Source organism: Dipodomys merriami, unplaced genomic scaffold (assembly GCF_024711535.1).
Source record: "Dipodomys merriami isolate MVZ:Mamm:240054 unplaced genomic scaffold, mDipMer1.0.p SCAF_1, whole genome shotgun sequence".
In the NCBI taxonomy this organism is placed as follows: domain Eukaryota; kingdom Metazoa; phylum Chordata; class Mammalia; order Rodentia; family Heteromyidae; genus Dipodomys; species Dipodomys merriami.
The window spans coordinates 40,860,365-40,876,840 of NW_027202270.1; the positions used below are offsets into that span (position 1 = coordinate 40,860,365).

The window sequence follows — 16,476 nt, forward strand, 5'->3', positions numbered from 1 at the left end:
ACAGGCATGTGCTCTTATTGACAGAGATGCATCTAGGTAATTTATTACCCAGACTGACCTTGAACTGTGATCCTGTGATTTCTAACTCCTGTTTAGCTGGGATTACAGGTATAAGTTACTGTGCGGAGCCTGCTTGTGTCTTTAATATTCATCTGTATGGGTACACACAGGCATGGATAGTTGGTTTCAAACGGTTGAAATTTTATCTAATGAATCTGGTAAGGTGATAATGGGACTGGGAGATGAAGTTAGTATACAAGGGAGAGAGTGTAACAATGGATTGTGGAATCTTGAGATGATCATTAGGAAAATTAGGACCTGAAAGTTGGTAGTGTTAATATAGGAGCCTGCAAACTGCAGCCTGCAGCCTGCAAATGTGGGCCATGACCTATTTTTTTTTTTATGGCTTTTTAGCTTAGAATAGATTTTTATATTTTTAAGCAGTTTTAAAAATAGCAAATACAAATATACAATAGAGACCTTGTATGGTCTACCAAATGTTTCCCATTTGGTCCTTCTAAATGAAGTTTGCTAACCCTTTATAATTATTAATTAATTATAGACTCCATTGTGGTTAGAATAATTGGCAAAGCAAATGAGGTTTGAAAATGGGATGCTGAAACTTGGGAGTGATAAGTTCTTGTTAATTCCAAGGTTCCTAGGACTAGATGATGACCATAGAAGTAAGTAAAGTGGGGAATACGGTCACATTACTGGAAAATGCCATCTCATAGCTAAAAATTAATCCTAAGACACCTATATTTTTTTTTAAAGGATGTCACCAACTTTTACCTATACATACAAACTTGTACTATTACTAATGAGATTAACAGAAGTCAGTTGTATCCTGACATCTCAATTTATTGTTGTAGAAAAGTTTAATGGTTTTAGAATGAATTACAACTTCTTATAATAAAAGTAGACTTTTAGAGTTTACTGAATTGTGTTCAACTGGCATATAAAGTAAATTAAAATTTAAAAAATGATAGAAGTCATGCCTTTTCTGCTCTTCATAGTGAGTACAATATTTATATTTTACTGCTTCATTGATATATGTGTGAAATATGAGAGTCTGGGATTATCTCATAAATTCATGTTTGGGTTGTTTTTCACTTAAGTGACAAATGAGCATTATATATATAGATATATAATTTTATATATCTATATATATATTTAAATCATGTAACAAACTATTCCCAAACTTAGTGGTTCTCCCCCCCCCCCTCCCCAATTTTGGGCTTGAATTCAGGCCTGAGTGTTATTCCTGAGGGTTTTTTGTTTTTGTTTTTGTTTTGTTTTTTCTTGAGGTTAGTGCTTACTAATGGAGATAAGAGTCTTAAAGGCTTTCTTGCCCAAGGCTAGCCTTTGAACCATGATCCTTGGGTCTCAGTGGCCTGAGTAGCTAAGATTACAAGTGTGAGCCACCAGCGCCTCGCCTCAAACTTAATGTTTTAATTTGCTCATGAGTTTACAGTTTGGTCATAGTTTAGGCGAGGTAACTCATCTTGGCTATTTTGTGGCTATTTTATGGGATTGTTGGTTATTCTAGTGGTTAATTTCTCACAACATGGTCCTCTCTGTGGAGTCCTTGGACTTTTCCATATGGTAGCTAGGTTCTCAGACCAAGCATCCTGAGAGACTTTAATCCTGGAAATTCATAGATGCAGGTTTTTTTTTTGGTCAAGCAATTACAAAACAGATTCAAGGGAAGACCGCAGACATACTCTGCTTCCATATGTTGGGTGCCAAATCAAATTTTGAAATTTTATTTTAAAATTACCACATGTTCCTTAAGGTAGATAACAAAGACATTTCTTTATTATCTATATTACAACATTTACAATGACATTTGCATCCCCATTCATTTCTAAATTCTCACCTTTTTTTTGCATTTTCATTTTTATTTTGGCACATTGTTACAGGTAATTTTTCCAATATCTCACAATAATACAGTGGCAATAACAACGAAAGCAATAACAATATTTGTTGTAAGATGCTTATTGAAACTTTCATATTTGTCCTAAGTATTATTTAATTTTCACTACTGCTGGATTTAAGTATTACATTACCCCCACCTTATTATGAGCAAGTTAAGACTTTTAGAACTTAATCTATTTTCCAAATTTACAACTAAGTCTAGGTTTCTGGACACAAAGTCTGTGGTTGTAATTTTTTATACATACCCTTAATTTACTAAATATGTCTTGAAACATTCTGTGGAAATGTCATTAAAGAAAACACCATAGTTCTTTTTTTTTTAAATTTAATTTAATTTAATTTGTGAACATACTGTACAGAGGAGTTACAATTACATGGGCAGGATAATGCGTACATTTCTTACCAAGCATTGCAGCCTCCTCCTGTGTTTACCCTTCACATCCCTTCCCAGCCTCCCCCCTCCCCCCCAATCCCAATCCTTCTCCTCCCCCCCCCCCCCCCCCCCCCCCGCACTGACATTGTAAAGCTCGAGAAAACACCATAGTTCTTGAAGCTACTCTTTACAGGGTTTCATCTCAGACAACATACTGATGCAACAAATTGTTAAAACTCAACTTTTCAATAATGCATACTTTTTGCAATTTTTCCTTTTAATGGGTTACTCTTCTCATTTTATATTTGTGTTAGCAATTCTGAGCTAATTCATTAACATTTCTGTCTCAAATTTTATACCCCTACAAATCTCTAAAACTATTGATTCATGGTTGTGAAAAGAATGTGCTATAATACAAAGATAACAAAAATGCAAATTCAATAAATATAAGAAGCAAAACAACAACCTGAAGGTATGCTTGTTGTGATAAATTGTCCCCAGATACTAAATAAGTATCTGCCAAGACACAAAGGCCATCAACCACTAACTGGCTTGTTCTAAGTTTGAGGCATAGGTGTACTTTGAAGAATGTACGGTAAGAGAGTAAAAGGATTTCTGTACAGATCATAACTACTAATTTCAATGTCAATTTGTGACATGTTTGTGCCCTCTCAAACCACTAAAGTTTCCTATAGTCTATTTAAGGGACTTCGGTGAAACACAGTACCTTGACTTTGTATTTTCAGATAATTTTAGATTGATAGAATAATTACAAAAATATTTCAGAGCTACTTGTCATTTATCAGCATCTCCTAAGGCTGAAAACTCACAGAACCTTAGTATAATTACCAAGAGATGTAATGCTTTAAACTAAACTGCTTTAGTTCATTGGCTTTATTAGTACTCACCAACATTTTTCACTAATACTCTATATTCATCACAAAATCTAATCTAGCCTGCTTAGTTATCCTGTCTACTTAGCTTACCCAATCTACAGCAATTCTGATATCTTTCCTTGTCTTGCATTAACTATGGCCTTGAGGCTTCCAACTATTCAGATGAAAGGCTGGAACAGTCTTCCAAGAAAATAGCCCTCATAAACAGGCCAGGGTAGTAGTAATAATATCAAGTAAAATATATTTCAAATTACAATTAGAAAAAACAAGGAGGGACATTTCATATTAATAAAGTGAATTCTCTATTAGATTTCTGTCTGATGTAATTCCCTGGTCTTGATTATGTTCTAAAGGCTATGTTCCTCCATTTAGTATTTTTTTTTTGGTAATGCTAGCTTCTTGTTCATGAATTCCTTTAATTTTTCATTATTATTAAAAATTTTAGTTTCTCCATCGAATGTGAATGCTAGTTTCCCTGGATAATACCAGTGTGGGTTGGTTTTCAGGGCTTGGATGGTACTTTTCCAGGCTCTCCTTGTGAGGGTTTGTATGGAGAGGTCGGCAGTAATACTAATTTCCATTGTAGTATTGCTCCTCCTTTGATTTTACAGCATTTAAAAATCAGCTCTTTGCAATTCAGGCCTAGTGTCTTTACTACAATGTGTCTAACTTCTAGACACATTGTTCTAGGATCCTGTCTTCTAGGTGTTCTGTTTGCTTCTGTTATGTGGGTGAGGTTTTCTCTTTTGAGATTGAGGGAATTTTCTGTAATAATCTTATTGAATAAGTGTTGTGTCCCTCTATTCTGGTATTCCTCTCCTTCATCAATCTCAGTTATTTGAAGATGAGATTTCTTGGCATTGTCCGCCAGTTCTTAGACTTCCCTTTGATATTTTGAGTGTTTTTTTCCATATCTATGACTTTCTTCTCTAGCTTCTCTGTTTTATCTTTAACTCCTGACAGTCTATTTTTCAGTTACCTATGGCTTCCATTGTGGTTTACATTGCAGAAATTGATCTATTTATGGTTTCTATATGGATTCTCACAGTGTTAATTTCATCTTTTAAGGAGGTATGTACTATGTCTATTTTTAATTGCGTCTTAGGTCTTGGAATTCCTTTGATACTTCTTTGTATTCTTGAAATTGCTGTTTTTATTTCTTTGGCTAATTCTGGCATAATTTCTTTATTTAATCTTTTGTTCTCTATTTCTTCTTCTCTCTTTACTGGGTTGCTGCTGGAGCATCGCGGTACTCGTTGCTTAGGGTCCTAGTTGGGGTACACTTGCTTGGTTGGGGAGTAGAGCTCCTAGCTCCTAGTTCCTAGATCCGCTTAGCCAGGGACTGGACGGCAGATGCTGCTCGATCCCCGCCTCCGGCCTCGGAGTGGGGGGCACACAGGTGATGCTGCTAGAGCCCCGTGTGCAGTTCCCGTGGCGGGGGTGGGGAGAGGTGTTCCCCTGGGGTACTCACTGATCCTGGAACTGGTTAGGGGCTGTCCAGCGGTGCTGTGGCAGGTTGCTGTATCTATGTGCTGGCAGTCACTGGTCACCACCGTGTTGATGCGATGACTGTGGGCTGAGCCGGGTGGCGGTCGGAGCTCCGGGTCTGGGTTTCACGGTACCGGGCCCTTTGCTATGGGAGTTTTCTGCGTTTGTGGCGCTGAGGTCCCAGGCAGCCGTGGGGCTGGGCCACTTTTGCGGCTTAGAGGCGCAGAGCTGGTGAGGGCCGGCCGCGAGTCTTCGCGTTTTCCGCCTTTGTACCGGTTTTGAGGTTTTTCTTTCCTTTTTTCAGTCTCCGTATTTCTCTAGTTCGCCTTTTTGCTTTTGTCGGTCTCTTGGGAGAACTGCATATTGGAACCCAAATCCTCTAGTTAGTTGGAGTGAGCTGTGGTGTTTCCCTACTGGCTCATCACATCTTGGATCATCTTTCCATAAATTTTCATCTTAAATGCCACTATTGCCATGAATCCTTTCTCCATCCCATCACTGAGTTAATTGCCCTTTTTTGGAATCTCTCTCCATACTATTTTCTTGGCTTCCTTATGACTTGCACTTTGTTTTGGAGTTAATGATTTGTCTTGTCCTTGATTACCACCTCTGTATGCAACTCTGAATCTTATGCAGTGGTTCTTATATAATATTTTAGTCATAGAGTAGTTGCTTGATGTATTGAGTTGAAAAAAGTAAGAGGAAACTGAATTTTTCTTTTAAAACTCTTGATTTTTATTTAAAATTTCAAAATAGTATTTAAAATTTCAAAAATAGAGGGTGATGAACCAGTAGGGAAACACCTCAGTTCTCTCCAACTAAAGAGAGAATTTGGGTTCCAATACACAGTTCCCCCAAGAGACTGACAAAAGCAAAAAAGGCGAACAACTAGAGAAATACAGAGACCGAATAAAGAAAAGAAAAAAACCTCAAAACTGGCACAAAGGTGGAAAAACGGGAAGACCCTCCCCCAGCCCTCACCAGCTCTGTGCCTCTAAGCCGTGAAAAGTGCCCCAGCCCGCAGCTGCCTGGGACATCAGAGCCACAAAAGTAGAACCCAAACGCAGAAAACTTCCATAGCAAAGTCCCAAGGTGAATGCTAAGGTGCAGGCTGTTTAAAGGAGAGAGAGAGAAGACAAACTATACCTGAAGTAAGTCACTAAGGTGACAAAACAATAGATGTTAAGATAACTACAAGTTAGAGATGTAGAGTAACAACAAAAAGGTAAGTTCAGCCGGGCACTGGTGGCTCATGCCTGTAATCTTAGCTGAGGCTGAGATCTGAGGATTGTGCACAGTTCAAATTAAGCCTTAGCAGGAAAGCCTGTGAGACTCTTACCTCCAATTAACCACCAGAAAACTAGAATTGGGATCTGTGGCTCAAAGTGGTTAAGTACTAGCTTTGAGCAAAATGATCCCCAGGACAGAGCCCAGGCCCTGAGTTCAAGCCTCATGGCCACCAGGAAAGAAAAGGTAAGCTCAGGACAAATTTTCTGCTTGCAGATAGCTTTTTATATGATCTGAAGTTAGGTTGAGATTCTCAATGTAGCAGGCAACATAAACTCAACCTTAATTCTGTCTGTGCTGCTAATGCCCCTTGTATGTAACATAGCATATTTATAGGCTCTGGGGAAGGGATTGTAGACATCTGTGGGAAGCCATTATTCTGTGTATCACACCATGTAAATTGGGTAATAGGCATTTGGACATTTAAAATTGAAATGTAGTAGGAAATAGATTCATTTTATAGACTTTTACTAAGCTCAGACTCCTTGCTAGTTACCTTGCCACATCCTGAGGTTATATTCAATTTCTGCCTATTCATGGTGAAAGGGGTATACATATCTAAATGAACAACTTGGTCTACTAAGGACTACAATTAGGTAGAAGGGGACATGAATCATGGTAATTTGGGAAAATACCCTTTAGGTAAAGAGATTACTCCTTGGGCAATGACAGGAAGACAAACTTAGTACCTTGAGGGATTGTAATAGTGCCTTAGTCCTGAAAAAGGGAAGGTAGTATTTATGTGAAGGTGGAATTAAATTTTGAAAGGCTTTGTATACAACATCATAGAGTAGGATTTGATCTTATATGAAACATGGTAAACAACTAAAAGATTTGAAATTTTGAGCAAGAACACTTTTTTTGTGGTCACATGGAGAATGGATGGAATAGAGAATAATGCCGAGGTATTAGGTTAACACTTAATAAATTTAGATAAGAGAGGCCTATACTAGATAGAGTTACAGCTATGTAGTTGAAGAAAGAAAAAGAAGAGATATAAAATATAATTCAGGAATAGATTGATTGGACCTTATGGCAATTAGATTTGGAAAGTGGGGGTAGGAGGAGTTAATCAAGATTCTGCAACAAAAGTAATCAATAAAAAAGGACTAGAGATGTGGCACAACAAGAAAACACCTACCTAGCCAAGTGCAAGGCCCTTAGTTCAATTCCCAGTATTGCCTTTCCCCCAAAATAAATTAAAAATACTATCATCTATTAAGTCTTTAAGATTCATTACAAGAAAAATATATTGTTGGTATAGTTGTAAGATTTGGGATCTCCTTTCCAAAGAACAATCTCTACAAGCAACCCACTGACTTGCAGGAATCCTTCTGGAATTGTTAGATTAGTTCCATCATTATTGGATCTTGAGTTGAGGTTCAAGTCATCACTTCACTGCAGATGAAAAATTTAAAGGGTAATTATTTGCATTATAGAGCATCTATATTAAAAAAATAATTGCTGTAGAAATTCTAGATTTCTTAGTCTTTACATTAAAAACAAAAAAACACAAAAAAACAAAAAAACACAACTTTCTGGCATTGCTGGGTTGGAACCAGGACTTTATACATGCTAATCAAGTACTTTATCACTGAGATATATCACCAACCCTTTTGTTTTTTGTTGTTTTTTAACCATGGGATCTTACTGTGTAACTCAAGCTAGCCTCAAATCAATGATTCTCCAGAATCTACCTCTTGAATTCTGGATTAGAGATGTGCTCCACCATTCTCTGCAGCCTTTATATTTACATGACTGATACTAGTAGCTGTTATTTATTAAGTGATTTTCATGTGCACTGGCTAAACTCTTTTGCTGATTATCTCATTTTAATTTTTACAACAACTAGAAGGCATTCATATTCTCATGAGAAATTGGAACTGAGTTTCTCATGAGAAACTTGGATCATTTTGCAACAGAAAAATTAAGAAAGTTTGAACCTAACTATGATTTTTTTAAGTATATATTTTTTATTGTAAAGATACCATACAGAGGGGTTGCAGTTACATGAGTAAGGTAATGAGTTCATTTCCTATCTAGTGTTGTTACCTCCTCCTTTGTTTTTCCCCTACCACTATGATGTTTTATTGTAATTTTTTTCTTTCTTTCTTTCTTTTTTTTTTTTTTTACTATAACAATGTTTTTTAATCTTACTTGGCTTCTTTTTCTTTTTTAAATTTAAAACCAACATAGGTATATTTCTCATAGTTGGTGACAGTGAATTTTATTCAATTTTTGTTGTTTTGAGACAGGGCCTCACCTTTTCAACTTAGACTGGCTTGGGACTTGCTTTGAAGCTGAAGCTGGCCTTAAATTTACAATCTTTTTGCTTCATCCTCTGAATGCTGGGATTATAGGCATGTGCCAAAAGACCCAGCTGGAAATTTTGTCAAATTGATAAATGATTATTAATGAGAATGTTCAGCCTCCTCCTGTCTATTACTACTCTAAATGATGTTTTGCCAGACTAATGGGAAATGCTTAAAATTCTTCTTTGGAGGCTAGTATTATACAGTTAAATATAGGAACTGAATAAAAATTATTAAAATAAAAAACAAGTGAATAAAAAATAAATCTTACATTCTAACTTGTGAGACTACAGAATGTTTCATAATGTTTTATGAAATATAGACTGGTACTATGTTGCTAGCTATTAAAACTATTAATGATACTATAATCCTTCTCTACATATTCCTTTGAAAATGATGCAGTATTTTCCAGTCCCATTTATATCTCTTCCATAACATATTTTCTCTTTGCTAAAGTTAGATTTAGAATTTTTTTTTTTTTTTTTGGGTCCGGTCTTGGGGCCTGAACTCTGGGCCTGGGCGCTGTCCCTCAGCTCTTCAGCTCAAGGCTAGTGCTCTACCACTTGAGCCACAGCGCCACTTCCGGCTTTTTTTTTTTCTTTTTTTCTTATGTGGTGCTGAGGAATTGAACCCAGGGCCTCAGGCATGCAAGGCAAGCGTTCTACCACTGAGCTACCTTCCCAGCCCAGATTTAGAATTACTATGCTAATTTCGTATGGACCACTAGATATGATGTCCTATGTTAACTCGTTAAAGAACTCACGTTTTTCATAACAAATGAATAATATTAAAGGAGTATATCAGTTAATTTTTAGAGTAAATGTACATTCAGAGGAAGCAGTCTTCAGTCTTTGTTCAACAAATGCAAGATAATGGCTCCTTTTAATATAATCTAATATAGACTATGATTCATTTAGGTTAAAGTGTAATTTTGGGGGGCATGCTTTACTGGAAAATGTACTAAACATTGTTTATAGTATTTGATGACTTATGTTTTAGTAAATTAGGTGACCAAACTTAATATGATGATGTTGACTTTAGTGCCTTTTGTACAATCTTTTGTGTGTGTGTGTGTTTGTGCTGGTTCTAAGGCTTGAACTCAATGCTTGCTTGGGTATTGTCCCTGAGCTTTTTTGCTCAAGGCTAGTGTTCTGCCACCTGAGCCATAGCTCCACTTCTGGCTCTTTGGTGGTTAACTGGGGATAAGAGTCTAACAGATTTTCCTTCCTAGGCTGGCTTCAAACTGTGATCTTCAGATCTCAGTCTCCTAAGTAGCTAGGTTTATAGGTGTGGACCACTGGTATTTACTTTTTAAAAATAATTATTTTAATGTATTTTACTGGCTTATACCAACTACTTTTTGTACTTTTAATGCATAACTACCCATTCTGGTATTCTTTATGAGTAAAAGAAACCCAAACAAACAAGTGTCCATCTATATATTTAGGAGAAGTTAAGGTAGGATTGATTACGCCAGGTAGTATCTGATTTTTTTCTGCATAAATCATATGGAAAGTGCAAAGTATAAAAAGTTTTACTTATGCAATGATATTGTGCTTGTAATTTATTATTAAAGTGACTGAATTATGAATCAGAAAATTTGTTGGCTCAGTAATTACAGCTGAAGCAGTTTGAAAAGACTTTGTATGAACTGCGGATATACTTGATTTCTAGCACCAGAAAAACAAAACAGAAAACAATAAAAAAAACTGAAACAATATCATCTGAAATATTCAGTTTGTTAGCTATCAATGAACAGACATTTAATTCTCAAAACAATTTTATAAATTAAGAATAGTTATAAGTCGTTTAAATAAGGATACAGGTGGACCCGTTGCAACAATGAGAAGTACAAGTTGTCATGTCGAAAACGAACTTTACAACTTTGGTGTTGGGGGGGAAACGACTGGATGGGGGGGCGGGGGAAGGATGGGAAGGGGAAACAAAGGAGGAGGCTACAATGCTTGATAAGAAATGTTCTCATTATCTTGCCCATGTAATTGTAACCCCTCTGTACAGTATTTTCACAATAAAAAATAAATAAAAATTAAAAAAAAATAGTTATCCTAATTTTACAGACAAAACGAGTTTATTTTAAAGTAGCTCAAGGTCACATAGCTATTAACAAGAGTCCAAGAAAATCTTTCCATAAATTCCAGCCTTTAACTTGTAGGCTAGATTGTGATGAGCTGAGATCTGACAATAGAGTGAAAACTTCAATTGCAGTGAACTGTGTGTGTGTGTATATGTGTGTGTGTATGTGTCCATCCGCCTGTGCATGCATGCATGTTATGAGCTGAGATCTGACAATAGAGTGAAAACTTCAATTGCAATGAAGTGTGTGTGTGTGTGTGTGTGTGTGTGTGTGTGTGTGTGTGTGTGTGTGTGTGTGTGTGTGTGTGTGTGTGTGTGTGTGTGTGTGTGTGTGTGTGTGTGTGTGTGTGTGTGTGTGTGTGTGTGTGTGTGTGTCTCCCCGCCCACCCGCCCGTGCATTCATGCATGTATTCTGGGGCTTGAACTTGGGCTGGAATGTCACCTTTTGTAGTCAAGGCTCACACTCTACCACTTGAGCCACAGCTCTCCCTTTTTTTTTTTTTTTTGTGGACTTTCTTGCCTTGCTTGGATTGGACCTCAAATCTCATCCTCTGGAATAGCTAGGATTACCTAGCTTCCAGTGAACTTTAATAAAAAATTTTAACTTAAAACAGTCAAAATCTGAAGTGTTTTATTCTTCTATAAGAAACAGTTTTACTCCTTATGCCTGTTAAAATATAATTTTTAGTTTCATCCCACTAATTCAGAAATTTTGAAAATTTAATTTTGTATGTATTACTATTATGAAGGCTGGGTGCCAGTGGCTCACCTGTAATCCTGGCTACTCAGGAAGCTGAGATCTGGGGATTGTGGTTCAAAGCCAGCCCATGCAAGGAAAGTCTATGAGAATTAACCACCAGAAAACCGGAAGTGGCATTGTTGCTCAAGTGGTAGAGCACTTGCTTTGAGCTGAAGAGCTCAGGGACAGTGCCCAGGCCCAGAGTCCTACGACTGACCAAAAAACAAGTTATCAAGGACTTCTTTATTTGAACTCTTCCTATTGACATTCAGTGAGATTATAGTGGGATGATGTTACACTTTTATTTTATGTTACTGAGAGGAATCAAGAAATATTTTCTGTCAGGCCATGATAGCCATATGGTCTCAACTTTTTAAAATCAGGCACGGACAATATGTAAACACGAGAGCAGGATTGTATTCCAATAAAACAGCAGCCTGAATTTGGTTTATTTGCCAATCATTGTCCCAAAGAATCTTGTGTTTTCTACATTGTGTATGTAGAAAGGAAGTTTTCCTCTATTGAACATATTGATAAAAAAGAAAATTTCCAAAAAGATAGTCATAGTATAAAGGACAATAGAAATGGTACCTCTATAGTCAAGAATGCTGTTTCAGCATTTCTATGATAAATTTCATAATTTGAGGACATATATATATTCATTTATTTCTTAAAATGATCACTTTGAATCTTAAAAATTATACTAATTCCAATAAATTTTCCTTCATTTATCATAATTAAGTAGGTTTATTTGGTTTTATTATGTAGATATTGAATTTATCTGAAAAAAATGGTATTAGGTATGGTTTGTCCTGTAAACATGTACAGTTAAATTATAGGTTCCAGATACAAGAATTCTCTGTTTTCATCATTAGATTTTATAAATTTCTCATTACAAGATATTTTGACCCTATTGTGTCTTTTGGTGCCACAAAATTTAAATGTCAATTGGACATTCGTTAATATGGTATGTATATTGGATATTAAGAATAGCATATACTTATTCTTCTTAGAGATTCGTCAGCGAACTGCAGCTCAAAGAAACCTTTCTCCAACACCTGCAACTCCTAATCAGGGACCTCCTCCTCCACAAGTTCCAGTGTCTCCTGGACCACCAAAGGATGCCTCAGCTCCTGGTGGACCACCAGAAAGAACTGTTACTTCCTCCCTACCGTCAAATGCTTTATCAAGACGTCTTGGATCCCCTGCTACTTCAGTGCCTGGAATGGGTAAACAGAGCACTTAATGTTATTTACAGTTTATATTGTTTTCTCTAGTTACCAATAAAACGGGCCATTTTCAGACAGTATGGAAATGGCATTTCATTTGGAAATAGCATTGCAGTTATCTGATTAAGCAGGACTTCCATATCCAATTAGCCATAACTCTTTACAGCTGGCACCTTGTGATACTGAAACCTATTTCTTGAGCTCATTTAACTGTTATGGCTTCTTTGTTTAAATGGCAATAAAACTTTGTAGTATTCTGTAGTCAACAGTATAATATATCTTTTTATATTTAACTTCAGAATGGTTCCAGATTCATATATAATAGAGCTTGAAAGGAATACTTTTACAAAGTATTCATGTTTTTTGCTAATCCCTTCATATAATGATTTTAAACATGACAATGAACATATATTAGGAAGATTGTATTTTTGTACCCAATCTTGATTTTGCTAATATAGGCTAGTAGATTTATCTTTTTATTTTTTTCTAAGTCATGGAATCTTAATATTTTCTAGTAGATACTTTATAAAGACCTGTTAGTGGACCTTTTGATATTTTATTTTTTGGATTCTCTCTTTTCAGTGTGATGGATCTTAGGAAGAGATTCCATTCTGGAGTATAACACATAACATAAAATGCTCTGTTTCTTTTGGAAGTTGAGGCATCGTAGTTCACTGCTTTAGCACATCACATCATTTTACATATATTTCTATGGCAGATTTATTAAATATGATAGTAAATTATTTTAGGATAATCTAATTTGGATTTTTTTGTTTTTATGACTAGATACATGTAAAAATATAACTTACAATAATTTTGAGGCTAAGGAGTAGTTGCTGGCCAGTAACCAGTATTTCTGTAATAAATCAGTAAGCAACCTATATATTACTTATTCTGGCAGATTTTTGACATGTTTTCCTTTACAAAGCACAGCATAAAGTTCAAGAAAACTAGAAAACTATTAATTTTTATAAACACTAACAAAGCTGACTGTAGATACAATGTTGTATAAATCTTAATGCTTTTAAAATAATTTATAAAAATGCATTAAAATTTCCCACTATACAGACACTGTGTATTTAGTGAAATTGAGAATAGCTTTGTTGATTGAAAATTAATCATCTTTTAATTGTTATTTAGATAACTGATTTGTAATTTTAAGTTGTAATTTAAAGTTCTGTTTATTTGGTGAGAATACATAACTTTTCACTTGTGCATTTTGTTTTGAAGATATAAAAGTTTAGTAACTTACACAGTTATAAGAATTGTATTTGTAAGGACAGGGCTGTAGAATTGACAATGGCCTAAATTCCATGTGTGTGTAAATAAAACATATTTTAGTAAAGTTACTAATTAATTTGAAAATGGCTTAGATTGTATATTGCCAAAAATATAAATGAGTTATATGATTTATTATAAAGAAGATTAATAATTCATTTTTTCATTATACCATATTTGTGGAAGAGAATCAATTTAATGTGTATTACCACAGGGCTCCCATATGTTTGAAAATTAATAGCCAGCAGGTACTTGATTATTTGCCAAGTTGTATAAAAATGACCAGTTTACCTGCAATGATTGCTTTTGATGTTTGCACTAATTACTGTTGTCCGTAACAGATGAGAATGAAGATGCATTATTTTAAAAGTTAGTGTGAAGGAAGTTTAAGATAGGTTTATAAAATGTATAGGTTTATCTATTTATGTATTTAGTTTGCTTTGTGGAAATGTTAACTTTAAATATGTCGAAGTAAAATAATCTAGCAAAAGTTTTGGCTTAAATGCTTTCAAAATCTGTGGACTGGCGACATGGCTCAGTTATATAACTTGCTCTGTGTGTGAAATGCCCTTCTTTGAATCCTCAGAGCATGCTAAGCAAAAACTAATTTGGGTTGCTTCGTCAAGTTGAAAATATAAGAGGGATGACAATATCAATATTAAAGATTATTTTTCAATGATATTTGAATGTTATTAATACAAGTAACTAATAACTTACTTTCCTGATATCTTAAAATATGCTTGATTTGAAATACTAAGAACTTGTTCTACAAACCCAGATTTCATTAGTAAATAATTATTACTGTATTATCAGTTGCCCCTTCTTTTGTGACAGTATTAAGACAATAAAGATTGTAACTGTAATGCTAGACTTTAACATTTTAATACCTTGAAAGTATTTGTAACAGCCATTTTTGAATTTTGAGACTTATTCCAACAGGGCCCCGTTTTAGTTCAGTTTTTCTTTTTTAATAAAATCTCCGTGTAAATCTTCATTTCTATACACTCTACTCTTTACCTTCTCTTGTTATACAAAGGCAAACATCATGCTTTTAAAATTTTATTCTCTCATTTTCTTTTCATCTCCTTGTTGTCTCTCAATTAAGAGTATTTCCTACATATAGTTACTTTTCAGTTTTTAGAGGTCAAAGATGAACAATTTATGAAGTGTGAATGTTATCTATTATTTAAGTAGATGAAAAAACCAAATAATATATATTATCTTCATACACAGGGAGTCACATATAAAGTATGTCATGTTTTAGTACTTCTTGCATGTCACTTTAAAAGAACATATTCTGTTCCTGTTGGATAGAGCATGTATGAAAGGCAATTTTATAAACTTGATAGTAGAGAGTATTGTTAAAGTTTTCAGTTATTCCTGATTTGTGTCTGCTTACTTTATAAATTACTGAGAAAGAATGCTGAATTTTTCTTGATAAACATTTTTGTCACTAGGAAGTTAAGCCATTTTATCCATTATGATAATTTTGCTCTGAATATAACTACTTTAGATATTTTGATTACTCTTAGTGTCTTTTTTATCTATTATTTTAATTTTACTCTATTTAGCCAGTGTATCTCCATTCTTTTGGCGTTTTTGTTTTTTGGGTGGGGGGGAGGAGGATAGAGGGACTATGGAGCATATGTTGAAGTCTAGTTTAAATTTTTTTTTAATCCAGTCTAACTGTCCTTACTTAATTGTGAAGAATATTCATGTCACAAAAGTTTAGTGTAATAATTTGTATGTTTGAGTTTGATTTTAAATTTTTAAGTGCTTTTGCTTTTTCCTTTCCTGTTTGTTGTATGTGTTCCCTGTGTTACCACTGGTTCTAGGACTTGAACTCAGGGCCTGGGCACTGTTTCTGAGCTAGCACTACCACTTAAGCCATAGGTGCACTTCCAGCTTTTTGGTGGTTAATCAGAGATGAGAGTCTCAGGACTTTCCTGCTTGAGCTGGTTTTGAACCTTGGTTCTCAGCTATTAGCTCCTGAGAAGCTAGGATTGCAGGTGTAAGGCAAAGAAGCCTGGCCCTTTCCCTTACATTCTTCCTTCTTTTGGATATCTTTTATTATAATATATTTATTATAGTATCTTTTATTATTATGTCACTCTTTTGGTGCCTTATTGTTTGTAATATTTTTGAGTTATTTTAATAGTTACGTTGGGATGTAGTAGTTTATATCTTTAATTTACCACAGTTCCCTTTGGTGATTACCATTTTAAATGTAGTTCTAAGACTACTTACATTTCTTCTCTTCTGCCCTTTGTGTTATTATTCCTTTGACATTGCCATCCATTTTAGTGCTACATGTTAAACCAACATAAGTTACATTTTTCAAAGTGATTCAGAAAGTGAAATGTCTTTTTTAGTTTGTATAGAACCTAACTTACGTTTGTTTCTTAATAAATTACATTGGTAGTTTTGATGTAGTAGACATTTAAATAGTTTTTTTATTGCACAGTATTTTTAATGAAAATGCGTATGTTTTAGAAATATAAGAATATTTTATTTGTTTCATTAAAATGTTTTAACAGTTCCAACACATTTATCTTGTTCCTGTTTATATATTTTATATAAATCTTATATAGATTTATTTATTTAATAGGTCTTCATCCTCCAGGTCCACCCTTAGCAAGACCCATTCTTCCCCGAGAACGAGGTGCTCTGGACAGAATTGTTGAATATCTAGTTGGTGATGGTCCACAGAACAGGTAATGTTTACTAGGTTGATAAATAAAGGAAAATGAAAATGTTTATCAGTCAGGACGTATATGTTTACCCCTGTCCCCAGGTGTGTAAAGCCATATCTATACTAGATGTTCTGTACTTTTATGGCTCT

The 16,476-nt window shown here is 34.9% G+C and overlaps 1 protein-coding gene across 5 annotated transcripts in view; it reads left to right on the forward strand.

Moving 5' to 3' along the window:
- Lnpk (lunapark, ER junction formation factor) overlaps positions 1-16,476 on the forward strand; it is an 80,367-nt gene that overhangs the window by 43,423 nt on the left and 20,468 nt on the right. For 4 of the 5 annotated variants that reach the window (XM_070020535.1, XM_070020504.1, XM_070020511.1 and 1 more), the window contains exons 9-10: positions 12,141-12,356; positions 16,243-16,348. In XM_070020535.1, coding sequence (XP_069876636.1) covers positions 12,141-12,356; positions 16,243-16,348 — 322 coding nt within the window. The remainder of the gene's footprint in view (positions 1-12,140; positions 12,357-16,242; positions 16,349-16,476) is intronic. The other variant, XM_070020527.1, reaches the window with a different exon arrangement.